Source organism: Empidonax traillii, unplaced genomic scaffold, assembly GCF_003031625.1.
Source record: "Empidonax traillii isolate 1590-97213 ecotype Southwest subspecies unplaced genomic scaffold, ASM303162v1 scaffold322:size1131127, whole genome shotgun sequence".
Taxonomy (NCBI): Eukaryota; Metazoa; Chordata; class Aves; order Passeriformes; family Tyrannidae; genus Empidonax; species Empidonax traillii.
Genome location: NW_020955515.1, coordinates 226,104 through 253,450, shown reverse-complemented (window position 1 = coordinate 253,450; position 27,347 = coordinate 226,104). Strand labels below are relative to the sequence as shown.

General features: G+C 45.4%; 1 protein-coding gene across 1 annotated transcript in view; it reads left to right on the top strand.

Moving 5' to 3' along the window:
* PIGL (phosphatidylinositol glycan anchor biosynthesis class L) overlaps window positions 1-27,347 on the top strand; it is a 54,686-nt gene that overhangs the window by 10,278 nt on the left and 17,061 nt on the right. Inside the window, exon 3 of the mRNA XM_027891456.1 lies at window positions 24,298-24,388. Within this exon, the coding sequence (XP_027747257.1) occupies window positions 24,298-24,388 (91 nt within the window). The remainder of the gene's footprint in view (window positions 1-24,297; window positions 24,389-27,347) is intronic.

The window sequence follows — 27,347 nt, the reverse complement described above, 5'->3', positions numbered from 1 at the left end:
TTATACTTTTAGTGCTGAAGATGAATTTAGCAGAATAAAAACTATGAAATACTGATCTCAAAGCATGAAAGATGAGCCCAGGGATCCCAGCCATCCCCTGAGGCTGAAGCAAGTTTGATTCAACTTAAAAACCATCAGCACTGGTAAGCTGATAGTCAGGAAAGAAATAAGGCTGTGCATAAAGCTGTGTTTCAGGAGTCTGGGAAAACTGACTGGGGCTGAAGAAAGGGAAATGCAGGAGAACAGGGAAATCCATTACAAGTAATTTTTCTTTTGTTCTTTCTTAGTTCATACCTTCAGCACTGTCTTTTATTATCCTTTCCTTAATGGTTTTTAAAAGTCCTCCACATACATTAACATCAGGCATCCAACGTCCCATCCTGGATTTTGTGGCCCAGCTTTGTTGTGTCCTGGGAACACAGAGAATTGCTGGCTGGAGCCTTGCTGTCACTAGACCTCTTGTGTCCAAGCAGAAGGAAGTGCCTTTGGAATTGCTGGTTTCCTATTAAGACATTTTGAGTGGACTTTCTTCGTGGTGCTGGGAAGGTCTGGAAAGTGAGGCTGGAGCTGTTTTCCACAGTTGTACCCACGATAAGCTGTAACAGTCTGTGCGCTTTGCTGGTTACACGTGGAACAATACAGTGTGTTTTGCCACCACTGACCCTGAGGAACTGATGGAGAATGACAGGCGTTTTCCCTTTGCTCCTGGAAAATTCCCTGCTTTGGTAGCCCAACACCACCTCTGGCAGTCCCTCATTTTAACCTGCAGCTGCAAACCCTGGCTGGTCATTGTAGGCAGACCGAGGTGTTTAATCAGAGAGGAGAAAACGGTGAACTCTTTCCCTGAGAGAGTAACAATTATATCCAATGGTCACAGTAAGTTAATCAAAGAGGAGGGACAAACAGAAAAAAATCTGACAGAGATTCAGCTTAAGCTTTTGAATCTCTGCATTCCTCCCAGCTTACTCAGGGAAAATATATTCCTATTTCTACTGGGAATGCTCTTAAAAGCCTTCTGACAATAACGGATTGGGCGTCAACGCCTTGTTCACAAGAACTGTGTGGTTTCTTTGTGTCTTCTCATAATCTTATTTTAATTGTAGCTACAGTGTTTAATTGAAGTACAAAATGTGGAGTGCCTCAGTTAAAGTAAAGCTGTGAGATCTGAGGCTGTGACATGCTCTGGAAACATCTTCCTGTTGTATCTGCACTGGACTTGCATTTTCTGTGTGTCAGGTAATTATCGTGCTGGAAAACAGGGGGAGGGATTTGCAGCCGCTCTTGGTCAAACTCCTCTTGGAGATTCAATCTGAAGAAGTGCAGTTCCATCAGTTCCAGCAGGGGTTGGCCATTGACTTCAGCAGGACCAGGAACTGCCATTGAAACCCTCAACAAGAGAAGACAAAGTCTTGTTTAGAAAAAAATGTTAGTACGGGGAAAGTTGGAAAAGCAACTGTACAATGGGTGTTGTGTAAAATGTGTTTTCTCTTAATGACCTTCCAGTTCAGATTGGCTCTGTTTACATACAAATCAAAAGCTGGTTTGTCCAGCTGCCAGCACAGCAAAGCTCAGTCTGGGATCTGAGTATCCAGCTGTGTCTTTTGCTTCTGACATCCTCCCAGTAATAAAAGTTGTGTGGCTGGGATTTGGCTGGAATTGCAGATGATGTGTGAGCCAGAATTGAATTCAGCCTTCTCTTCCTCTGCAACACAATAGAGGTTAAAGCTTGTTTGTGTCAATAAAATAAGCATATACAACTCCTAACCCCTCAGGGATCAGAGATGATGAATAAGATGCTCTTTTTCCATCATCACATTTCTAACCCTGACCAATGTCAGTAGTAAGTCTGTGGGAACTCAGACTTTTGTCTTTTCAAGAGCTGAAGCTTTTGTGGAGTTTACCTGTGAAGATGCAGCATCTGTAGAACAGACAGAGTTGCACCAACCTTTGCAGTGCTCTCTAATCCAGGTTCTTTGTTCTTCACTTTCAAACTCCCTGGAGGTTCTAGTATATTAAGTGCTGTCTTTGCTCTGTAATCCCTAACAGCTTTCCTGCAGAATGACAAAGTGGCGGAGACAGTAACTTCTTCTCAGGTGAATTGATGTTGCTGACATTCCTTTGAGTTGTCACTTCCCTGCTTCAGTCGTTTCTCGGCTGCTATTGTAGTAAACTCGGCTGCTTTGTGTGGCAGAGCCTCTCACACTTTGCTGGAGAGGTTTCAGGTTGGCAGCTTGTCAGGAATTTGAGAGCTGCGCTGTGTGAGAAGGAGCCTGTGGAGCTTCTGGTGATGGAGAGGCTTCAGGCCCTGGGTGCTGTCTGGAGGTTGGCAAAGCTGTCTCAGTTCGTGCAGGAGCAATTATGATGACATTATTTAGTGCAGGGTCTTCCTTCCAGCAGTGAAAGCTGTGCCTGCAGGGCAGGGCTCTGTCAGCAGTTTCACTTGCAGGTTGCACTTTGGCCACCGCCTTGTAAAAGGCCCACTTGTAAAGCTCTATGGCAGAGGCACAGCAGTTGTTATCTCCACTCTGCTGTCAATAAAAACCTGTTTGAGCCGTGATTGAGCAGCGTCCCTGTGAGCCAGCAAAGGTGTTCTCAGCACTCTGGAATCTGAGGCTCCCTAAATGCTCTTACCTGACTGCGGTGAGGGGCTGCTCTGCATCCAGGGCTGCCTTTAGATGGATCCTACAGCAAGAGAATTCCCATTTGTATTTTCTTGGCTGAGTTTGTTGTGACATGCCCTGTTATTTTTGCATTCTGGGTCCATTCTGAAGCTCCCCTAGGCATCCCTTCAAATGAAACATTGCATCACTGAGGAAGTGAAGCCATTAGAAGTGAATGCTTTCTCCAAACACTTGGAGCAAATACAATCAGCTCTCATCTTCCAGAAATGGACTTGCAAGTTGACATTGCAAAATTTGGGGAGAACAATAGTCCTTTCTTGAGTGGTTTGATGCAGATTTTCAAAAAGCTGAGCTGTGCTATTATTTTTTTTTTTTTTTTGCCACATCATGAATGAAGGTTTTATGTTTGCGTAGAAGAAACGTTACCAGGCAAAGGGCTTGGAGCACAGAGCTTCACACTTTAAAATCCCTGGGAAGGAAGAGACATTTTAAGATTTTTGCTGAATTCTGCTAATGCCTCTGACCTTTTCTGTGTCCTGCTTTAATCCTGTAATAAACCCTCCCTTTTTGCAGAGCTGTGGGGATGGACCAGTTGCTGTTTCTATATACTATTCTCACTTACTGAGATGCTGTGTGAGAGTTGAGGATCATTAAGAGAGTTTTCCTTGCTAGTCAAAGGGTTAATTTCTTTCTCCGAAGAAGGAGATCTGATTTAGGTTTGGCACAGGAGGAGGGGAGACAGAGGATTTTGTTCTGCAGGAAACTGGGTTAGCAGGTTTTTATTATCGTGCTCGACAGCCCAATGTGGTTTGCATTTAGGAATGAACTCGGCTGACATTGAGGATGGTCCATTTCCCCTCCCCAGAGAGCAGCCCCAGCCAGTGCTCCATACATCCCAGCTTTCCCAGATCCAGTGCTAGAGGATGGATGTTCAGCCCTAGAAGTTCAGGCCCTTGTGAGTTTGTTATGTTTTCAGAGTCACGAGCGCCTCAGGAACACAGAATGAGCTCCAAGATATTTTGGAGAGGAGGAACAATAGGGCTGGAATATTTTCAGTCACTGAAGTGCACTGGAATCACAGAGATCTCCATTGTTTTTACACCCCATCGACTGATGATTGTTCTTACAGCCTGTGGCATTGTTTGTTTTTTGTTTGGATCTGGTCAGATTCTGATCTCGGCCCTGCCAATGTCAATTTGGAGTAATTCCCTTGCTCTCTGTGAAGCTGCTGCTGTGTGTGGCTGAGATCACTGTGTGGTCCTGCAGATAACCTTTAGATGGGGAGTTTTCCATTATAACTTTTGGACCGTCATGACTGATGAAAGACTTGAATAATCCAGAATCTTTTTCACATCTTCCAGCTGTCTTGGCCATATTCCCTGCTGTGTTTTCTCTTCCTGGGCAACAGAGAATGGATGTCTCTGTCCTTTACCTCAGCGTGGCAGACATCATCCATGTTGCATAATTCAGGCTGCCATTTTTTATAGATTAGTTTGACTTTACTGAATGCTGAAAATCCAAGAATTATAACTTTAAAAATAAAAATAAAATTCTACATTGTTTTGATTGTAGGAATCAATCAAAGACTTAAGGTGGAGCTTAAAAAGACGTTACAAAAGGGTTGCTCACGTCTAGGAAAATTTCTGACTCACAGGATTTAAGGCTGAGCCTCTATTTCCAGTTTTATGCTCTTGTTGTTTTGCAGACTTTAATGTGAGTTAATGGATTTTCAGCGTAATAAAACCATCTAATTCTGTCCCGTTCTAGTCTTTATTCAGTTCTGGCATCAAGAAACCCAGACATTTTTGCAAACCAAGTTTGGCTTTTAAGGCTGAACAAGGAAAATACAGGCAATACTGAGAAGAACAGACAGCAGTAGGTTGCCAGCAATTCCTGGAAATAATGGAGTTTCACAACCATTGCCTGCAGATTGGACATTTAAGGAGGAAAAATATCCTTGTGGCTTGCGCGGACAGAATAATGAGAATGCAAAGTCTGTGGAGAAAGTTTATTATGGTAAAAATTCAAATGCCATCCTTGGGTTTAACCCAAAGAGCAGCATATCAAATGCCTCAGAATGATGACAGCACAGAAATAGCACAGGTCAGAAAATTGCAGATGGTCTCTCCTGGACTTGCTTTTAGTGTCGCGTTGGGCCGCACATTTTAATTGTCCAGCGGTTTTGAGTCTCTGAACAGCTTGGGCTGCAAAAAAAACATGCTCAGAGAACCATCTCTTGAAACGTGAATGCGTTAAATAAGCGGGGACGAGCAAAGGGGGTGTTTCTGTAACACCCTCGTGCTCTTGCCCTGTTGGCATCTGGGAGCGGGAGCCAAGAAAACGCCAGCGCGTGTCAGGAGAGGCAGCGACAGGACTCGCAGCGGGCAGACACGTACGCACAGCGAGAGCAGAGCTGAGGCAGCACTTCCAAAATTGCCTTCTGCATAATGACCCAGAGGGGCTGTGGGAGATCCTCCACTGCATAATGAACCAGAGGGGCTGTGGGAGAACCTCCACAGCTTCCTTTGGCAGCGGTTAATCGCTCCGTTCGAATTTGTAGCCACTCGGAAAACGTCGCTGCGTGGCTGGAGGAAGCTTTGGGTTGTATTCCCCCATCTTTAAATTGGGCTAAGTTAAATTGAACTCTCAGCTCAAGAAATGAGAGATGAAAAGACTCTCTCTCTCTCTCCCGTAGTAGCTCTCCAGAATGTATGTTATATCTCTTCAGGCTGTCAGCAGAGTGAAGCTTTCGGGATGTGACTCATAGAATAAATAAGTTTGGTCATTCCTGCTGTGAATAAAAAAAAGGTAAAATCCTGCGTTTTTATAAAGGCCTTTTCTTCCCCCAGAAGAGTTCAGGAAACATCACAAGTCATTAACATGTTGGAGCTGTCACTGAAAATATACAGTAGCTTCAGGGTTGAACAGCAACTGTTAATAGCGCTCAGTAATGCCATGTGCATGAAACATGTCTGCTGCTGAATATTTGTGCTCTTCCAAATGAATGAACTCGAGTTTCTAGACTGAAGCTGAGGGTGGTGGAGCAGCAGAGCAGTGCCTGTGTGTCAGGGAGGGAGGGAACAGATGCTGGCAGGAGACTGGGGGATAAACAGATGCCGAGTAATGCTGTGTACGAAATAAGCCATTTGTGCCCATGTGGGAGCTCTGCAGCAGGAGGGATGCAGCCTGCAAATTAAGTAGGTTATGATGTTCTCCCCTATGGCTGGGGTTAGAGGCCTGTCCAGTTACTGCAGAGTGTCACTTTGTGGTACAGACATCAAGGATCTAAACTCAAATCATCTTTCAGAGACCAATGGCTTCACATGGGTGCATTCCTTCTTTGTTTTTAAATGTAACCCTATCTTTACCAATTAAAATAGCTATTTAATGGTTAGAACATGATCTCTGAGCTATGAACACAAATCCTGTTTATCCCTTTTGTGGGATAAAATATATTTAGTCTTGCTGGATTCGTAGTTACTATTCCTTCCTAGTGTTTTACCCATAATTAACCCTCTCCTTTGATAGTTGTTTACAGCTGGGAACAGGCTGACAAGAACAGTGCTTTGTTCTGCAGTCAGGAGGGAGCTGTGCCAGGTAGCTATCCCATATCCTGTGTGAATCCCAAACTCAGGTACTGTCTCCTGGGGCAATCCCAGTGCCAGGAGAGAGAACAGCAGTTTTCTTGAACATGGCTGCTCATCTTTTCAGGGAATGGGAATCAGTTGGCTGATTAATCTCATTGACAAGCTGATTCCAGGCAGAAGGTGCTGGACTGGAAGCCCTGGTGAATGGCAGACAAAGGTCCCCCCCAGTATTTCTCACAGTAACTGCAGAGCAGTGTGTTGCTGGTGCTCTTTACTGTGCCTGCAAATTGATTGCTGGTATCTGCAAGAAGATTACTGCCCAATGTAATACAACTTCTGGCCTCTTTCCGTGGGTGCCAATAAGAAGATTAATTAGAACAGGGCTAAAAATGTATTAGCATTTAAGGCAGATATATTTTTACTGTCCTGCCTCATCTCTTACTCCATCCCAGTCCTTTATGTGTTGTGATCAGAGAGACTCTCAGTGGAGTCCTCATGCAGCTTCTGCTGTTTAGTGCCCTCTGTACCTACAAGGAGGTAAAGAAGGACTTTTTGTCTCCATCCTCACATGTCCTTCTTCCAGGAGAACAGGTGTGTTGTGGCAAGGGCAATCTGGAGGCAGCCCAGGATGTTTGATCCCCAACCCTTCAATCCCCCTCACTGTGGGGCTGTCACACGAGAGCTCTCTGGTTCCACAGCAGCTCTGACTGCAGTCATCTCCAGCCAGTCTTGGCAGCTGGACTTTCCCAGTGATCTGTATTAACCACGAGTGTCTTGGGAGGTTTCCCAGTTCCACCATTGTGCTTTTGGTGTTTGCAGCTACAGTAACTAACTCTGACATTTATACCCAGCTGGTGCTCTGATTGCCAAGCTCGCTGCCTGTTTGCACATGGGGCCTTCTGATAAGGCAGGCATTTGACCTTGCTATTCTTAACCCATTAACATTTAGAAGAGCTGCTCTCCTCACTTCTGGGGCTGTGTTCCTCTCCCTCCCCCCAATAGCCCTGTTCCTGCCAGATAAGATTACTGCTGGGTTATATATTGATCTAAAAGCAGGGTGCCAAATGCAGCCCACGCCGGTTCAAGGGCGAACACTGAACCCCTACGAGTGATCCACGTGCTCAGTTCAGTCGTGGGAAGGACCAGAGGCTCTTTCTGCCCTCTCAGCAGAACCTGAGGACAAGCACAAGTACAAGCTCAGTTCACTGTCCAGTTAAATGGCTGCAGGAGGTACCAGCCCGATTTGCTGATGCTGCACCTTTGTGCTCTTTCCTCTTCTCCATCTGCACATGAACAGGTGAAGGGGTTGAAGTGATTCCTACACATATTCCTACACACTCCTTTGCCTGGGGAAGTGTGTTCAGTTGAGATGTTACGTAGCATTTTGTATGAGAATAATGACCACAGTGGTCCTGATGGCTTTAAAAATCTATGTATGGCACTGATAATAACTGCAATCAATCACAAGAATTAATTAGCTGGCAAGTCTGATTTTCCACTGTAAAACCAAAAGCCACTGGAGCAGCATGGATCAAAATTTATTGCAATTATTAATACTTTATTATGTTAAATTAAATGGTTTAAAATAAAGGATTGTGAGTTAATGTGCCTTTATGACCATCTGTACCAAGAACTAAGCTTCAAGTAGTCTAATAAGATAAATTACATGAAATTAAAGAGGCAGGCAGGGTGCTTTTTCCTGCCAGTGTTTAAGAGAAAGTAAAACCACCCAACTGATGGAGGTCTCTGACTTAGCACAAGACGTTTTTAGAGTGAGAGACTCCTTTTTAGTTGTGTTATCTTACCTAATTCAGACACTCAGCAATTCAGACTTGAGAAGCTCATTCAAAACCGAAGGAGGAAATCTTTTTTCATCTTGTGGTCTGTGAATAAAAATAGATGTGAAAGCTGTTCTGCTAATTTTTTAGATGCCTGAAGAGCATGTGTGATCCAAAACCAACTGCTTTATCTCCTGAACTGCAGTTAACACTGTCTTTGTTTACTGGATGTGTTAGTTTTTAATGCTGTGTTTTGATAAGCTTTTCCATGTGTTTCCAGAAATTCTAATATAATTTACACCGTTGTTAGGAAACAATTATGAAAGACTGGAGTCATTATAAATGACTTGGAGCTCCAGCTTCCACCTCAACTTAAAATTGCACAAACCATGACTAAAAATGCATTTAGTGGGGAAAAATGCATCACTGCATGCTTGTTAATACAATAAACTGGAAAATTGAATTCTATCCTTAAATATAGAATTGTTTTAGAAAGAGCTGAATCACTTATTTAAAACAGGAGCAGCTGAATTGAAAGCACCAAGGCCCAGGGTCGGGAATGCTCCTGCCAGGGGTTGGAGTCCTGATTTACAAAGCTTTTATGCTTTATGCCTTTTTTGTTTTGGTTTGGTTTGATTTTTTTTCCCTCTTAAAATGTTCCATGAAGTAAATTTTTTATCAGTGACTCAGAGCAAAAGAAAATTTCAGATTTGTGTGATAAGATATCGGATGGCTGGGCAAGCCTTCAACTTAAAATGCTTTTCTGGCTTATCCAGCCTACTGTACATGCTGAGATGGGAGTGTGTGAGCCTCTAGTTGTGATTAAAACACTGAAACCATGAACATAGGAAGCAATAAAGTATCATGTGGGAGTAGATTCATCATTTTTGTGACTTTGTTTAAAGAAAGCCCAGATGTGGGAGAACATATCTACTGAATCAGTCATTTTCTAAGCCACAGATGACCAGAAAATTAATTAAAAAGAAAAAAAAAAGTGGTATTAGAAAAATAAACCTGCAGAACTTAATGTTTAAATAATGTAGCCCAGACTAGTTTGGCCTTAAAGTGATCTGCATTAACAGTAATTTATTTGGGACTGTTTAACCCTCAGGATTTAAATTCAGGAGACAGTGTTGTTCAGTGGTTGACAGGACTGGGAGACAGGATTGCTCTGCTTTGCTTCTGCTGCAGAGTGTCAGGGAACAGAAGTTTTACCATTGACTGCAGCTGTGCCAGGATTTTCCATCCTCTCCGTGTCCCATTGTCCCCATCCTGTCTGTCACACCTCAAAGAGAGGTTCTGGGTCCACCCAGGACCCAAGAAGTTTAGGGAACACTAAGAGATCATTCAGTGAAGAATGTGATGGAGTGGCACATTTTTGTTAAAGAATTCTCTGCTTGTCTCTTACTCAGCAGAGACAGTGAGGAATTCCAGAAAGGTTTGTCCTTCCTGGGACGAGAAGGGGGAATGTGTACATTGCTGTGCAGGGATAACTCCTGAGGGTCCCCAGGGTGTGTTGGCACTTCCCTGTGCTGGGATAAATGAGAGCTGCCTCATGGGAGGGGTGAGGGATGGGTGAAGTGTGGGATGGGTGAGAGTGTGGGATGGTGAGGGTGAGGGATAGATGACGGTGTGGGATGTGTTGAGGGTGGGAGCCACTCAGTGCTGATGCAGCAGACCTGCTTTTCTCCCAAGAGCTGATTGTGCCATTAGTGTGCAGATCTCTACACTTCCCCTCTTGGTGAGCTTTATACACATTCTGTGTGGTCTTGTGTGTCTAAAGCAAATCCCACTCAGAAAATGCTCATTTGGACGTTCTTCTGTTGGCAACAGGTGACCAGAGAAATAATTTACTGAAGAATACTTAGATTTGCAAAACATCTCCAGGGTCAAGGTACTTTCTAACAGCTCAATAGAATCTCCTTAGTAATACCTAAATAAACTTTCCTGGCTGCCTGGCCTATTTACAGTCCTTGTCCTTCCCCCTAATCCATTTCAGAAGATGTGTTTCCATTCTGATTCAGGGATTGCCCGGCAGGACTTTTGTCTTAGCACGCAGGGCCAGCTGTGTTGACAGTCCCTGCAGCCTCGGGGCATTAGAGCTCTCTGTAATCAGATGAGACCTGAACATGCTCAGTGCCTGAGCAGTGAACTGAAACAACCTTTGTCTGTTTGGGATGATAAAGGAAGTGACCACGTTTAGAGCTGGGCAGTCATTTTGTGAGATCCTCTAGAGGATCTATAAACTGCAAAGCCAAGTGAAGGTCCAGGAGTCTGTTTTACTGCAGCATGAAAAAAGGATGGTCTGATGGTGGAGAAATGCACGCAAGAAACGCAGATGTTTTGAAGTGAACTTGTAAAAATATGCTGAGTAATTTTTATATAATCCCCTAGTTCCCTACCCAGTGTTATGCTTTTACAGCTGTGCATCCCTATTTCCTGAAATGTTTCTTTTTCTTCCTCTGGACTGTGTGGTAGAGGTGACTCTTTCTATTTGAGGAATCCTAGGAGCTGCTGATAACAATAGGAGGTAAAAGTTAGACAGAAAATTGGATTTTTAAACTGCTAGCACACCTTTAAAAATGCAGTTTGCATAGCAATAGCAGTGACCAGATCCCTGCTGAATACTAGCCAAGAGGATCCATCAGTGTGTTTTATTCATGCACTGTGACAATGCAGTTAACTCAAGTCTGTATTGATTCTGTTTATTTCAGTTTAGAAAACATCTCCACTGAGCATTTCATGTAATTATTACACAGACAAGGAGCAACATTTAGAACTGACAGCCAAGCATGTAAATACAAATCCATTTGCAAAACATTCTGTGATGCTGCTTTTTCAGGGAGAACAGGTCAGACTAAAACAGGAGCAGATTCTGCTGTCAGGATTTTTGCTGAAATTGCCTTTCCTCCAGCTCTGTTATGATTACATCAGGGGACCATTTGTTTTAGTGTCTCAGATGATTTCCACAGCTGCCTTATTGTACAGAGAGAGAAAAAAGAGGGTTTAAACACACTTAAGAGGTCAGACATGCACTTTACATTGTACCTTGTACCTAACAGGCTGTCAATAAGAACCTGGAGTATTGACACAGTGTAAATAGGTGTTTATAACCCAACTGTGAGCCACAGGGAGTGCACAGGTAGTCACTGTGTACAGATCCACGGTGCAGAGTACACAGCAAAGGGCTGTGGGTGACCTGGCTGTCACAGGTAGATGCACAGTCAGAATTGCTGGAATGCTTGGGCAGGGCAGAGGTTGTGAACGTGAGACACGAGCTTGAGGAAGTCCATGCAGGGAGGGAACCTCAGTAATTAGCTCTGCCACTTGTTGCAATTGTTTCCTTCTCCTCAGCACGATTAAGTCACACTGATCTGGTCTACCCGGGTCAGCCACAATGTTACCAAGACAACCAAATAAACCAGTCACCTGCCCTTGAGGACTGCACAGTGGTTGAACATGGCAGCATGAAGTGGCTCACAGGTCCCTCAGTTCCTCGTGCAGGCTCTTCATGCAGCTGGAGTGTTGTTCAGGGCTCCTCACCAGCAACAACCAAGATGGATGAGATGCTCAAAACTGGACTGGATGGGACCACACAGAGATTCCAAACAGCACAGCATGGGCTGGGCCGTAATCTCTCTAATATGCCTCAAAAAGAGGGCACTAGTCAGGAGCACAGGTACTGATTACTTCTTTAATCACTTCCAGGAAGATGTCAGGGCTGCAGGTAGGTGGGACTTGTGAAAAAGCCATGGACACACTTTACCATAACAGTGTCCCACTGAAACATCTGTCTGTAACAGTCCCAGTTCCTGCCTTCTAAAATTTCCTTAATATATGCTGTTAGACTGGGAGGGGTGGGGGAAGGAGAGAGAGCCCTCGTGTCATTAAAAAGGAAAGGAAAAAAAGTCTAATCAAATGAGCCCCTGCAGTTCATTTCCTCTTACGAGGTCTGTGCTCTGTAATTACATTACCCAAGAAGCCTTTCTTCTTCGCGTTCACGTGAAATCTTGATGGTTTTATTCCCCCTGGCCTTAGTTCAGTCAGTGTACATGAAATGACAAAGTTTTTCAGTTCCAGGGTAACTTGAATTAGAAGTTGGTGGGTGTGGTACTTCAGATTAGAGCAAACTAGTCAAAAGAATAAATTCCTTAAAGGGACATTTGCTGGGTTGGGAGTGCATTTAACCTAACCCCACTACCAAAGAGGAATATTGTTTGAGAGAACCCAACCCACCAACAAAGAGTGCCAGCAGTGCAGAATTCCCAACATGGAGCCACTATCCATAGAACAAGATACTCTGTTAGGAGGTAAGTAATGCTGGCAAGTTGTTGAACACACATATTATGAGTAAAACACTGTAGCAGATACTCAGTTTCTTAAAGTAGTGGGGTGGATTTTACTGGTTTGCTCATGGAGTTTTACTGCTGCCCTTGGTAGAGATCCTGAAGCCAATTTGGGGCACTTTTGGTAATTTGTTCTGTAGGAAACTGTCCAGGTGATGCAACATCAACTTTTTAAAAAGGAGAAACCAGAGCGTGATGAAGCAAGTAGGAAGTGAATGTTTTCATCTGTCCCGCATTCACCTTTTCCCTGATGGGCACGAGGTTTTGCAAATGTGGGCGGTGTTTTATGTCTCAGTTTTATTGCACAAGGGATCAGGAGGGAGGGAAATGAATGCTTTTTGCTGGATATCGTTGAGCAGCTTTTGCCTCTTGTAGCTTCTTCAATCAGCTTTGGTTAAAATGAAAAAAAAATACTTTTTACTGCAGTGCAGGAAACTGAGACACCTTTTTAGAAACTGAAATGGGATTTAGGGTGAATATTCTGTTATCTGATACTTCTGTACCAAGCGAAGCAGTAAATGAGAACGGTTTGATTACAGTCCCATGCCAAGTCATGCCCCCTCTTCCAACCAGTCACATATTAACCATCTCACTGTACCTGCAAACTCCTTGCACAGTAATTTCAGTACTTTCTCACGTCAGTGTTGCAGACTGTTTCTCTGCAATTGCTGTTTGCATTGGAATAATTCAATTCATTACATATCCTTCCTCCATTCACAGCCATTCTGCATTCTTTATATGTGACCGTAATCTTAGCAAATCTTGTTAGAGCTACGTGCCATTTTCTCTCCTTTAGTAATGAATTCAGTTAATAAGTAACTGAATTTTGTTAAATGTAAAAGTGTGCAGTCTCTTTTCAGATGAAGGATGAATGTTTTCCTGTCAGTCATTTTAAAAATATTCTCAGCACTGAAAAGTCTGGCAAACAGTGCTTGAAAAAAGCGAATTTTGGGCATATTTTGGGGTACAAAATGGCAGGGAATAAAAGGGGGCAATTTACAATCGAAGTTAGATGTATTCTTCATCAAGTCCATTCTGCTTCATGTCACTGCAGAGCATCAGCAAGATTTGAACCCTTCACTTTAGAAGGCTCACATCTGTAATAAATTATAGTCTCCCTTATTCCAACAGTAGCATTGTTATAAATATTTTCTTCCTGTATTTCTGTTTCATAAGCCAAATACTCAACATTTCTCTTCTTGTAAGTAGCCACACGATGGTCTGCCAAGGCTGGTTTATCATTTGCCTTGGGAAGACACTACAAATATTGCAGGATGAAACATTGGCAGACAGAGGTCTGACCTGTGGGGAAGAGAAGTGAGGGGTTTGCAGGGTTGGTGCCAACAGACAGGCTCTGATGAGAACTGATACAGGAATGTCAGAGAGTTCAGCTGGGCTTACCAGTGGAGGGTCGAAGAACAGGTCACTCCAGTGCCTGTTTCTGCAGAAATGAGATTGAACCACTGATTTAAACTGAAATTTGTGAGCGTTGAAATTTTGAGCCAGACCTAACAAATTTTCTCTCCATGTTTCTTCTGGCACTTTTGCATTTGGATGTGGGGATAACTGGGGATGAAGCTGTCAGGGGAAGTTCTGATGTCAAGGCACTGCTTTTCAGCGCTGTGCCTACAAGGTCTTGTTACAATGAACTTGTCATGGTAGCAAAGAAGAGAAATCCACACAACCTCTGACTGGGAATAACAGGGTTTCACTGAAAAATATAATATTTTAGGGCAAGACATAAGTTTATGTAGACTATTCCTAATTAACAGATCCAGGGCTGTGTGATACCAGAGCACAGTTAGGTGATTCAGGGGTCAACACTTGGGCCCTGGGCAGATTCTGGGGGGAACTTTTAAGCAGCTCCTTTGATGTTGGTGTGATGGTGGATAACGTGCAACTGTTAATGTTTTTTCTGCTCAGTCCAGGGGCCAGGAATACATGAGGCTCTGCAGAGCACCTATAAAACGCCTGCTGAAAAGTGGATTGTTGTTTGCCCCAGGCAATGAAACATATTCCTGGAGTGTGTGGGTGCTGCAGCGCTGGGAGCTCACAGGCTCCATTCCCAGCTCTGCCCCTGACTCAGCTCTGGTGCCTCGGGCTCTCCAGGGAGAGTTCCCTGAGCTCTTAATTCTCTCATTATAAAATGGGGAGGTTATTACTTGCTTACTTCCCCATACCAGCCTCACAGGGGGTGAGTTAATGAACATCTGTTAATGTGTGGAATGAAACGCTGTGGAAGTGCTGAAGCAGGAGCCGTCCTGCTCACACAGCGATGGCACAGCAGCGGGCTGGGAACTGCAGCTTTGTCTTACAGGGTTGTGCTGTAAGGCTAAGTAACCATTTTAGCAAGGCACCTGTAGAGCACAGTCCCTGTCTCCAAAGCCTCCCCTGTGCCCCTGGAACTTGTAAGAGCTCCAGAGCTCAGGGCTGGGATGTGGTGCTGGTGCCGCTGCTGGAGTTTGTGCAGTCTCGCATAACCCAGGTACGTGCAGCTCATGGCACACAGCTCCTGGTGGAGGTGTTATGTTCCCAACTCCTGTTCGTTATCCTCGCTCATTAAGGAAGAGAAGATACCGTTCCTTCTTTAGAGCTTATCGATTTCCTTATCCCCTCGCCGAACGCCTCAATCCCGCAGTGATGTCGGGAGGACGAAGCTCCGCTCCCCGTCCTTTCCCCAGCCGCTGGAGCGGGAAGCCCCCGCTCGCAAGAGTTAATCGTTCCCAGCCTTTGGCAGTCTTGGCCTGGTCCTAGAAATCCGGCTGGATGCGGGCGGCTGCCAGGAGCCTCCCCGCGGCCGTCATGTGAGCGGTGTAAACAGGCGGCAGTGGGGCAGAGTTCAGCGGCTGCGGGCCGGGGTTACTGCCGAGCGCCCCGGCTGTTGCCATAGCGAGGCCATTGCATAACGCTGGCCTCGCACCAGCGCTGCGAGCGCGCTCCGCGAGGAAGGGCGATGCGTTTGTGCTCGTTCGGTTCATTGTTGCCGAGTCCCCACTTCGCCGTCGCAAATGGAGTTCCGGGCGTAGTTCCCCCGGCTGGCCGCGCTGGGAGCCGGTGCGGGGGTTTCACGGGAGAGCGGAGCTGGCTCTGTAATTGGGGCACTCACATGAGCGGGGCCGGCAAGACAGTGCCTGCAAGAGCCTTGTTTTGCACGAGCAGAAACTTTGCATGTCAGTGAAGCTTGTGGGATCAAGCTCGCAGTTAGGATAGGGGTTTCACTTCTGAGACGTTGTCATATGAAAAGAAGTGGTGTGATGGTGGTAATTTGCACCCGGCTGGAGAGCTCAGGGCATCAGAACCTCGGTGTTAGAGAGGTGGGTACAGCATGAGTTCGAGAAGTAAAGCTCCCATGTCATTGCACAGATCAAATGGATTGCAGGAGATGGTAGTTTGTGGGAGGCTGAGAAACCACGAAACTTTTTTTGGATGGAATTGGTAGAGGGAGGCTGGAATGTTGCGATGGGAAGCTGCATTTGGAATCAGGCCATCATCCTCTGGAGATCTCTGCTGAAGTTGCATCTGCATTTACATAAGTTTTGGCATGAGAAATCAATGTCCATGAAGTGACTATTCTGTGCTTTCCCTTTCTAGATGATTAATTAAAGTGGCTGAGGGATTGATTTGGCTACAAGCTGTCTCGTGGGGTTTCTGACTGTAGTTTATTTGTTATGTGGAATAGACCGAGGTCTATCTCTCTTTGGTCGAAGTGATTATGCTTTTGGCTGCTCTTTGAGGGTCTGGCCATTGAGTCAGTGGCAAAGTCCTGTTTGACTTACCTGGGCCAGAGTCAGAACTGCAGTTTTTGGCTATACACTGTGGTGTATTTATCATTCCAAGAGAAAACAGATTTAATATTGAGGCTGTGGTGAAGGGTCACCAGGTTTATTTGGCATGTGCAGGTTGTGGTATATCAGTAATTTGCCTCTGAAAAATTTTGCTGGTTGCTGTGAGAGACTTTCTGTTCCTTCCCCTTGGGTTTGAACCCTTTCTGCTGCGGGGTCCTGGGCATGGTATGATGCATGTGTGACAATACTAATGTACAAACCTGGCTAAGAACACTCTGTATTCCCTTTCTACCTGTCCAGTGAGACCTCCTGCCCAGCACTTTGAAACTGGAAGTTTGTCCTTCATCCAGTGGTGCGGGGACTGGTCTAAGTCACACATGGCTCCCTGGTGCATGGGTTAACATGCCCTTGTCCCGAGCTCTCCCTTGCTGAGCTGTGCTTTTTTCATTTTACAAAACAAAAGAAACAAGTAAGGGAGGAGTGAAGTCCTGTAGTGTGCTCCTTGGAGTCCTGGTTTTGCTAGTCATTGGCAGCCCCAAATCTCCTGAAACTGCTAAGTGTGGCCCCTGACTGATGTCTTCAGTGACCTCTGTTAATGGCCCCCAGCAGGTCACACACAAGTCCAGCTTCTATAAAATGAAAGGGGGGCCTTTTGCCCAGCACTTGGCAAGTCACTGCTGGCAGTCTGTTAGTGCTGGAGCTGCTGGTTGTGCTGGAAACAGGCTAAATGTTGGCTGGAAATGTGTCACCAACGTGGGATCTGTGGCCCCCACTCAGCCAAGGGACACAGAATGTATTCTGGTCCCAGAATGTCTGTCAGGGACGAAGGGCTGTCACTGCCTTGGCTTGGCTGTAGAGCTTGTGCAAAATGACTGCAGCTGAAACCTGAATGAAAGTTGGGATTGAGTAGCATAAAACACAGCACCCAACTTGAGAATGAAAGGTAAAAGGAGGGAAACTGCTTCACTTTTTAAAGAACTCTCTTTAGGGACACATGGAGTGTGACACCACAGAGTGTGACACCACAGAGTGTGACACCACAGTGTGTGACACCTGCATGGGACATTCCCAGCTCTCGTTTCTCCTCTGCAGGTCCTGTGTTGCAGCACAGGCTTTGGGGCAGTGCTGGTGACTGAGGGCACATCAGCCACGGGTGGGTGAGAGCCAGGATCAGACAAGGAGCTGTTCACATACGCCAGGAATATCGTTCTCCACCGGTGTGTCCCTCCTAGAAACCATGATCCTGAGCTGCAGCATCACCCATGACGCCGATGTGACCACAACAAGGTGCCCAGTGACACACCCAACCCCTGCCTTGTGCTTTGGCAAACAGGGTCTCTGCTGTTGGGATAACACTTGGCCCAGATGTCTCGGCTTTCTAATGTGCTCTGCAGAGCCTGGGGGATTTAAAACTTTAAATATTGCAATGTTTCTGCTGAAAAGGACGTGTTCCAAGGAGCATTCCTGCTGTTCACAGCTGAAGGCAAAGCGGTTTGTGATGACGTGCTTTGGGAGCCCTTTTACTGTTTGGCACCAGCCCCTGAGGAAGTCCTGACTGTTGGAGATGTTCTCCTTGTTTCAGAGTTCCTCTGCTCCATATGGACACAACTGTTCACTGTAGTCATAATTTTGGAGCTTTATGCAGTATTTTATACGTTTTGGGCTAGACCTTCAAGCCAGGACTAAGATCCTGAACGTGATTCAATCCCCATGGGAAGACAATGCAGTGAGTAAAGCACAGGTTTATGGGCTTCCCAGAACCCAGGGCTGCCAAGACATATGTTTTACATTTCCTTCTAGAAATCAGAGAACTTAACACTTTTCTTAGAGGGGTCCCAAACTTCTTTACATAGGGGTGAACACAGAATTATTTCCATGTCACAGGTGTGAAGAGCAGAAGGTGCAAAAGCTGTGACTAAATATCAATTCAGAATTAGATGAGCTGAATTTTGGTTCCTGTCTTACACAGCAGGGCCTGATGCTTTCTCCTTCTTTAAAAGCTCACTTTTTAAAACTAGCTTTAGCCACTGTAGTTTCTGTGCATTTCTAGTCTTGAAAGGAACCATCAATTGTTTTTGTTTGAAGACATTGAATATGAACTTGTTCCTACAGAGCTTCGTGCTGTAATTTATCAACAGGGCGCTGAAGCACAGACGTCAAATGAATACCAGATTTCAAATTATGATAAGCAATTGTGTCATCTCTGTGAATAGACATCAGTCTCTGCTGAGAAATCATCAATAATTTATTAAAAAAAAATAAAAAAAAAATACAGGGACTTTTGGATAGGTCTTTGCAAACAACCAGCCCTGTGTTCTGTAAAAATGCCTTTGAATTTAAACCCAAAAGAGGCTTATTTCTCAAACACTATCACGTGATCATGCCCAAGTCAAAGAGTGTGTTCCCTTGAGACCTAATCACCATTTACCTTTTGGGAGTTATGTATGGAGGAACTTGGGATATTACCTGTCAGAGGTGTGCTGGGTCTGTGCCCAGACCAGAGGAGAACTCTCCTGGAGTGCTGAGCAGCCTGAACGGAGCCTGTCTTTGTGTCCTTTCCCTTTACCCACAGCTCCTGCTTGGCATGGCCACCGTAACACTTCCCTGGCATCTAAACTTACCTAATTTACCTTTGAAAATTGTATAAAGCAGGTCCATACTGAGACATTAAGGATGGGAGAGAAGCATTATGTCCATTCTGCTTTTTCCTTTTGTGAAATATTTGAAGTGTATTTTCTTGTTAATATTCCAGTCATGAATATTTTCACCACTTGTTTTGCCTCCTACCTACACCAAACCCTAAGATTTTTAATTTCCACTCTTAAAATACAACTCTCAGAATAGCCTGTGTTTCTTTACTATGAGGAGAGGGAGGAAGCTGCCCGTGTAAAAATTTCAGCTCGAGCTTCTCTGTCGTAGGTGGCTTTTCATTTGACAGTTAACATCCTGCTTGAGTCCATCTCTCCCCTAAATTGCAGGTTGTTACATTCCAATAAGCACACAGCATCTGTTCTCTGTAGAACATGATGTTGCAAGATGCTGATCATTTGTCTAAGTGGGCTATTTTCAATTGAATCAGAGACGTCCATGCAGCCTAACAGCAATATTTCCCTCCTGTCTGTAATTGCCCATTATAGGAAGAGAAATTTATAAATAGTTATAAATGTCAGGATTTAGAGGCTCTGCTTCGAGACCTGGGGCTCACCGGTCTTAACTTATCTCCGAATAATCTCAAAAATAAAAATTCTCTGCTCTACTTTGGAGAGCATGAAATAATTTGTGTTTACACAGTTTTTTCAATTACTTTGATGCTGTGATATAAAGGTCACTGATTGCCTCTAGTCATCACATGAGCTTTTTCACTAATTGTGCACTCACGTCATTTTGTTCTGTGGGACCTTTCGCTTTTTGATCCAGTTTCGTTGCCCAGATGTTCATTTTAGACAGTTATAACTCTATACAAAGGGCATCCTCTGTTCCAGCAAACACACTGGTTGTTGTTCCTGGCTGGGAACTCGTGCCCAGCAGCTCACCTGCTTCCACCATCAACCTACTGACCTTTGGGCTGATTTGGTGTAAAATCACTCACTGGGGATAAGGAGGAGAAAAGATGCAAAAATGTTTCCTGCTCCTCAGCCTTGGACTGACTAGGGTCGTGCTGCAGGATGAAAAGACAATAAGAAATGGGAAAGCTCTTTAATTTTGACCCTTCTGGTGTGCAATGGGGTGGAAAATCACGTCAGCACCTTGAAAGGTTTGCTCTGGTGTCTCAGAACAGATTGATGGACACCTAAACATCTGCAAGAGGGAGCCCTATTGCCCACTCCCAGAAAGGCTTCATGTCAAGGCCCAGATGGAGCCTGATGGTCCCATGGGGGTGACTCTCAGGTATCCAGAGGAACCTCCGGAGGGCCTGGGGATTTCCTGGCTCACAGATTCCAGGAGGGGACGGATCTCAAGGTTATCCCATAAAGGGCACCCCATTTGCTGTTTGTTGAGCCACGTGGACATCACACAGACTGACTGTTTGCTTTAACTTAACCTTCAGAGCAGACATGAGAGCTTAGTTCCTGAGCAGGATGAATTATGTGGAAGGAAGGAGGAAGATTGTGCACATGAAGGCACTGGCTGTTGCTGAAAGGCCCCGGGAAGATGAGCAGTGGAAAATCGGACAGGGATTGGGCAGCACATCATGTAAGGAGGGTATAACTTGGCAATATATATCTGTGAAGGTTTTTAAATCCCTACCTTGGCCAGAAGTGACCTTCCAAATGACAGGAATCTGGCCATCTTGAGCCCAAATGTTCCTAGAAAGATGACCCTACAAAGCTGTCCTGGCTGCTGGCAGGGGCAGCACTGCTGGCAGCGTGCACAGTGTTTGAAGGGCCAGGCTGAGGTGTAAGAGGAGCTCCAGCCCAAAACAGGCAGAGGAGGAGGCCTGGAAAGGAGCTGGCAGCAGGCAGTGATTTTTGACACGTCTCCCATTCATCTCTAAGGCTGCTGGGCAAGACCTGCACAAGGTGGAACTGTGGTTTCATGTGCTGATATGATTTGCTGTGGCCTCCTTGTAGCTCCCTACAAAGGCCAAAATATCCCCTGCATTCTTCCTGTGCAAACCTAGGGAAGGGGAACTGCAGATGCCACTGTCTGCTCTGTGTGCTCAGCGTGGCCAGGAGGGAAGCAAGGGAGATGGAGAAAACCAGGAGTCCTGTCTGGTTCTTGCTACCAAGAGTGGATGGATAAATAGAAAGGTACAAAGTTTTTGTTTCCCACAGCTGGTCCTGCTGGAATTGGTGAGCAGAGACAGACAATTCTCCACACTGCAGCAACTGTAGCACTACAATTCTCCATTTCCCACTCTTGAGGCTGTAGATCCCCTGGCACAGCTCTCAATTCCCTGTGCAGTGCACAGCATGGCTTTTACTGAAAATTGCTGGGAAAACAACTCTTGTGGAGCTTTATTCCATTAAAAATTTGTTGGGTTTTTTTTTTTTTTTTTTGCTTCTTCTATGCATCTCCCCATTTCCCCCTGCATCCAAGCAGCCACCTGCATTCAGCACCAGACACGTGGAATGCCCATAAAAATCCCTTCCAGACCGGTAAGAGTTTGGTGGAAATGAGGCCAAGTGCCCAAACCCCTCTGCCCTTGCCACCAGCCCCCTCCAGCAGCCTGACCTGGGAGGCCTCCGGTGCAGGATTTCTGTGCTGATCTGGGGCAGTGACTGACAGCGGCAACGAGGAGCTCTCTGGGGCAGAGGACGGGGAGGGCCCTGGGGAGCTGGGTCTCCTGGGACAAGCTCCAATCTGCTCCAGGGAATGTGCTAATTTTCACTCCTTTACAGTCCTTTATCTCAGCCCTTCGACCTTGAGCTCAGGGGCATTTTCAGCCTCAGCCAGGGAGGCAGGGTGGAGTTAACCATTCCAGTGCTGATGCTTCTGATGGGAAGTCCTGAAGGTGAACCCACAGTGAATGCAGCTTGTTCCAATAGTGCAGCATCGCCAGTGAATTGTTCAGGGCTGCTGAGAACTGGTTTCTGATGTTAGGAATAATATTTTAAACTGAATAGATGCTTTTTGAACTACAGCAGTTTTCAAAGTTTGTGTGTCCCTACAAAGTTCCTTGGGCATGCAAAGGCCTCCTGTAAGACTGTCCTGTGGGCATTGCTGCACAGGGTATAGGGACTTGGGTTTCTTTGTCCCCTTTTCTTCCTCACCTGGACCCAGTTATTGATATCCAGAGCACTGGTCTCATGCTTTCTGTGGGTCCCTGCTATCATGGTAACACACTTTCAACTTCATAAAGTATTATACAAACTCTTACCATTAAAAAAAAAAAAAATAAAAGTCATTTCCTGGAGCAGTCTGGATGAATGTGTTGCAGAATGAGCTGAAATGATACTTCTATGGGCTATTAATGAGTTATGAATGTGCTTATGTACATGTGTGTCTTGTTTGGCAAGATCAGCTTCTCTTCTGTACCTGACAAATATTAGGCAAGAAAAATATTTCCTTTTCCCTACTGGGGGTGAGTGGTCTCTCCACAGGCAGCAGTAAGTGGGTAGAAGCAGGATTTTTTGTGGAATATTCCTGCTTAATCAGTTCAGTGTTCATGGAGTTAATTTGCTCATGCCTTCAGATTGTTTTGTTTCCAGGGATTCTAAACCGTTGCCTCCAGCTGTTCATTTCCATTGACGAGGATGATCTTTATCTGTCTAAACTAGTTAAAACCTGCTCCACTACCCAGCAGCCTTTTTGGAGACAGCCCAATAAAGCTGAGTGCGGTGGCTATGACACCAAAGCCTCCTGGACATCATAAATTCCAAGCCCTACTTTTTTTTCCTGACCTCTCCCTGTTGGAGCACCCTTCCTGTTTTAATGAGACCCTTCACTTCCTCCCCAGCTCCATTTAACCCCCATCCAAAAAGGGCAAGGATATTTGCACTGTAAGTAAACCAGTGCAGAATCCCCTTTAGACTAATTTACTGCTTTAATATTATCAGATTAAGCCCTGACATACCTTGAAGGTACCATTTGAACAGCTGAAGCCCTCTTGACTTGCACTTGGACTCTGCTCTCTGTGTGTGTGTTCCTTGGGATGGTTCAGTTGAAGCACATTTTTAAATGTGCTCTGTTCAAGGCTTGCCCTGACATGCTGGGACTTGTCATATCTTCAGGGTCAACAGGGCCCACTTCATCTTCAAACAGGAGATGTGAAAAGCTTGTGTCTGAGCAGATGAGATGCAGGTTTGTTAAGCTGATGAGACAGCCAGCAGATGGACCAGGGGGCTCTTTCCAGCGATGCCATTCAGGTGTTGTGTACAGCAGTCAGAGGTGCTGTCTGTACCGCAGGGAATTGTGAACAACACGGAACTTTCTGTAGCTGTTAAATTGCTGCAGGGCCCAGAGCTGCAACATGTGCCATGCTGGAGGAACACCTTCCCTTCTGCTGGGGTTTCTAATTCACATTGTTTTGGCCTGAGCTGAACAGGAGCATGGAACACAACAGGGAAAAGCTGATGGTCAGTTTGTACTTCAGCATCTCCCTTCTACTCCGACCACTGTTAACAGCAGTGGGAAAATTTGTGCCCAGAGAAGCTCTCATGAAGACCCAGGCTGAGCTTTACTGTGGAATGTGCCAAGGAGACATTTTCCTGCTGTTCTGTTGCAGATGTTGCCGTCCCTGCTGTCTGGGGAGTCCTCGAGGCCTGAAAAGTGTTGGGATGTGCCTCCAAACAGCTGGGTCGGTTCAGTTCCAGGCCCGGGTGTCTGGGGGAGAATGCTGAGCAGTCACTTTTCTGCTAAACCACCTCACAGCAATTACCAGACTTCCAGAGGAGGGAAAGGTCTGAGAAAAAGCCCCATTTAACTTGTCATTATTGGTCTTCAGCAGCTGTGTGTTATCCTATTGTTACTAATAACCTTTGTAACTTTGTGAGCAATGTTTTCTCGGCATCATTCACACATAATGACTGGGGGGTCAAATTCAGCTCTCAGTTGTGTAAATATGGAATGTTCTCTTGGCTATCTGGTGCTATTTTGCATTTGGCTCCTGGTTCCTGCCCCTAGAATCCTGCAATCCAAAATACCCAGGCAGGGAGTTCAGTCACAGGATGCTTTGCATACCAACTGGGTATGCAAAGCACAAAATAAACAAATGAAGAACTACCATCAAATCCAAGCCATGTCATTATGTCTCTGTTGTCCTCTGGTTGTGGTTAATGGATTTTTCCTGAACAAAGGAGAGCAGGAGTTTGCTTGGTACTTTTCCTGTGTAATTCACCAGTAGATTATGGTTGTGAAGTCTTGCAGAAAAAATATGTTTTAAAAGGGGTTTTAAATAAAGAAATAATTTTTAAATGACGTTGAGAATAAAGAAATTTGGGATGAATCAGGAATAAGAGTTGACAAAATAGATGTTGCTTGAAGTAAAGCAGTTGGAAAGTCTGCCTTAACGGTAAGAGGAGAGGGAGACCTTGGCAAATCCATGAGGAGGGTGTTGGAATTGCTGTTTTCCTTTCAACCCTCCAATATCCAATGCTCTAAGACATAAGGTTCAGTGGGTTTATATGGTAAATAAATTTATCTTGATTTCGTTCTCTCATAAGAGGATCTCTCTTTTCTAGTATGGCCTGTACAAAGTTCCCAGCAGTGCAGTGACTTATTGCTCTTCTCATTTTCAGGGATCTTCCAGATAACCCTGCTGTTGAATGGGACACACATCTCCTCGCCACCATCGTGCTGAAGCACATAGAGGCCAAGAACATCACCCTGGTAACGTGAACCTTCCTCCAGCACAGGCCACGTGCCTTTTGAGCTGCTGTTCTGGGCTTTTCCCTTCCCTCTGGATGCTTTCTCTGGAGTCTTTGAGTTCAGAATGTGTCTTTTCTCTCTGGAGATCTCTCCTTGCTTCCCAATGAGAAATGAACAGTAGAGGAATTTTGCTTTTCTGGCTCCTCAAGTGGTTTCTGTGTTTTAAAGTAACCTTGTTGCCCCTTTTGCTGGGTTTAATTGATGAAGGGAGCCCATCTGGGGTTAAGGCTGATGTTTAGGCTTAGCTTTGAAGCCCACTGGCAGGAGTGTGTTAGAGAGCTCCATTAGCAGGGTTATAGGTCAGGACTGAAGAACATTAAACTGGGGAGATTTCCTAGCACTGGTATAAGTTTGGGGTGGTTTTTCTCCCACAGAACAGGAATAAGGGCCAAAGCATGGAAAGGGTTGTGTTCTGTTCTTCTCTGCTGAACCTGGCTTTGATCAGGCATGGCACTGACACACTGATTAGCAGCAAAATCACAAAACTCTTAAAGCCTTTCAGCACTTCACAAAGCAAGAAACCACATCTCCTGGAGCATGAAAGCCCCAGTGAGCACAAACCCCAGCATCATGCACCCAACTCTGTATTGACTCTGAGGCTAATTTTCCATGAAATTCACTGCTGTGCACAGAGGCAAATGCAGTTCTCCTGCACTCCTTTGGTGCCTTTTGGCCCCGTGAATAGATAGGTTTTAATCGAATCTGAAAGCTCCTAACACAGGAGGGTTTGTGTTGCATGTTTGTGACTCTCAGGAGCGCTAAGACAAGTGCACCAGAATCCCAGTAGAAACTGGGAAAACACTAGAACTCCTCTGGATGGTTGGGAAGGATTAGATCTTTGCCTCAGGGAAAATTAAACTCCAGCTGTTTGTGCTGGGGGAGGCAGCAGTTTGCCACTAACAGAGCGTGAGCTGAACACTCCAGTGTGGGGTTTGCAAAGCAAACACAAAACATTCCCGGTCGTGGGGCTGTCCCTGCTGTGCTGCAGCTCCAGCTGGAGAAGGAGGAGGATGGGAGCTGATTCCCTCAGCTCTTCCCTGAGCAGCACAGAGGATAAATTACTGCAGCAGGACATCAGCAGTACCAAAGGCAGCTGAAGGTGATGGAACATAGATTATTCCAAGTGTCCCAAGTAATCACAAAGGTCTCAGATGTTTGCTGCAATACCATTCATTTAGGAGCAGGCCTAGTTTGCCAACAACAGCAAGAGGAGCACCTAATTACCTTCGCTGAACATTCTGCAATTTGAAAATTTCAGAGCTTGCTATCTGTGAGCTCCTCTTGGAGCATCTGCTGTCCTAAAAGAACGGCCTTTCCTGGATAGGTAAACTGAGCCCATTTTTCACTAATGGTGAAACTGATAAAATTGGCTAAACATGTTAAAAGAGCTTTGTCAAAACATAAACTAGCAGGGTTTTAAAAACAACAGACCAACTCAGTGGAATCAGCATGATTGAAAAGATGCGTGTTGTTGTAGCTATCCCAGTAGTATCTTTATTTACAGAATATTTGGGACACCAATATGTGGCAGTGGAGAAGGGGCTGCACTTCCAGCATATCTGAAAGGAAGGATTGCAAGGCAAGGAGTCCCACCTTGTTGGGTGTACTTTTGTTCCATTGCATTGTTAATTTGCTCAATTGCCCTGGCAGTCCACGAGCAGCTCAATCCTTTTGAGAGCTACAGGGACATATTTCATCCAAGCTCTGCGTTAAATAGTGCACACACAGAAATTAACGGTGGGTGCACTCAAAGCCCAAACTAATTTATAGACTTTGGAAATGATTTCCTGCCTGCTGGATTTACAAGCAAAACTCAGGGTTGCAGGGAGAGGCAGCCAAGGCTACCCTGTCTCGATCCAGATTAGACAGTATTTGGTGTGTAAAAAGTGTTACATAGCATTGTGTGAGCCCCAGGCAGGCCCTTGTTGCTCCTAAATCAGACACAAGAGGCATTTCCAAACACACAAGAGGTTTAAAGGGAGTTTGAACGTCACTGGCCTCTGTGACTGTGAGGGCCTATGGAATGATGCTCAGAGGAAGGCCGTGAGAAATGGAATTGCTGACTATGGCGTTTTAGGGGATGGCCCTTCTTAAAAAAGGAAAGACACCTTTCTCCCCCCCCAGCAGATGTTTGCTCTGTTGGAAGCACTGTGTGACACCAGGAAGAGGAGGGAGACCCACAGCTTTGAGTGCTTTTTTCCTCCCATGCACATGGTGTGAGGAGGGATCACGGACTCCAGACCTCTCAGGAGTCTTTTCTCTTCTGCTGGTAACTGAGTAATTTCCTCTGTGCTCTCCCCTCTCCGGAAGGGATTTCTGGACCTGTTTGTCTTGGCTGCTGCTCTGGCTTCCACTAGTGAAAGCTCCATTTCCTGAATACCAAGGTCACCCAGAAGAAAAACCAGCAACACCAACGGCAGCAGCTCCCATTTCAGAACAGGTGTGGGGAGGGAACTCCCTCTTGCCCTAAAGATTTCATTGAGCAACAATTTCCACATGAAGTATATTTATTATCCCTGAACTGGCTAAGCCTGTTTTTAACCCAGACGGTTTCAAGATGTTCAGGTTTTCTCCTCCTGTCCTGATTGTTTGCTTGATTTCCTCATCAGCCTGGTTCAGGTTAGGAGTTAAAGCCAGCATAGCACTGAGCTGCACCGCGTGGAAGGCGCAAGTGCTCCCGTGTGAAAATATCTGCAGCATGTGAGAAAGAAATTCAGATCCATTATCAACAAAATGAATCCCTGAAACCAGAGGAATATATTTACATGTGGTTGCTGCCTGCTTGAAGGCACGAGCAGCTCAGTGGTGCTGTGGAAACAGTGCCCTGTAGAGACAACACACTTAGAAGCTGCACTCTGGGCTGGGGGGACATCTCTGCTGTGTGCTGAGAGGGATCTCTGAAGGGAAGAACCAGGATTTA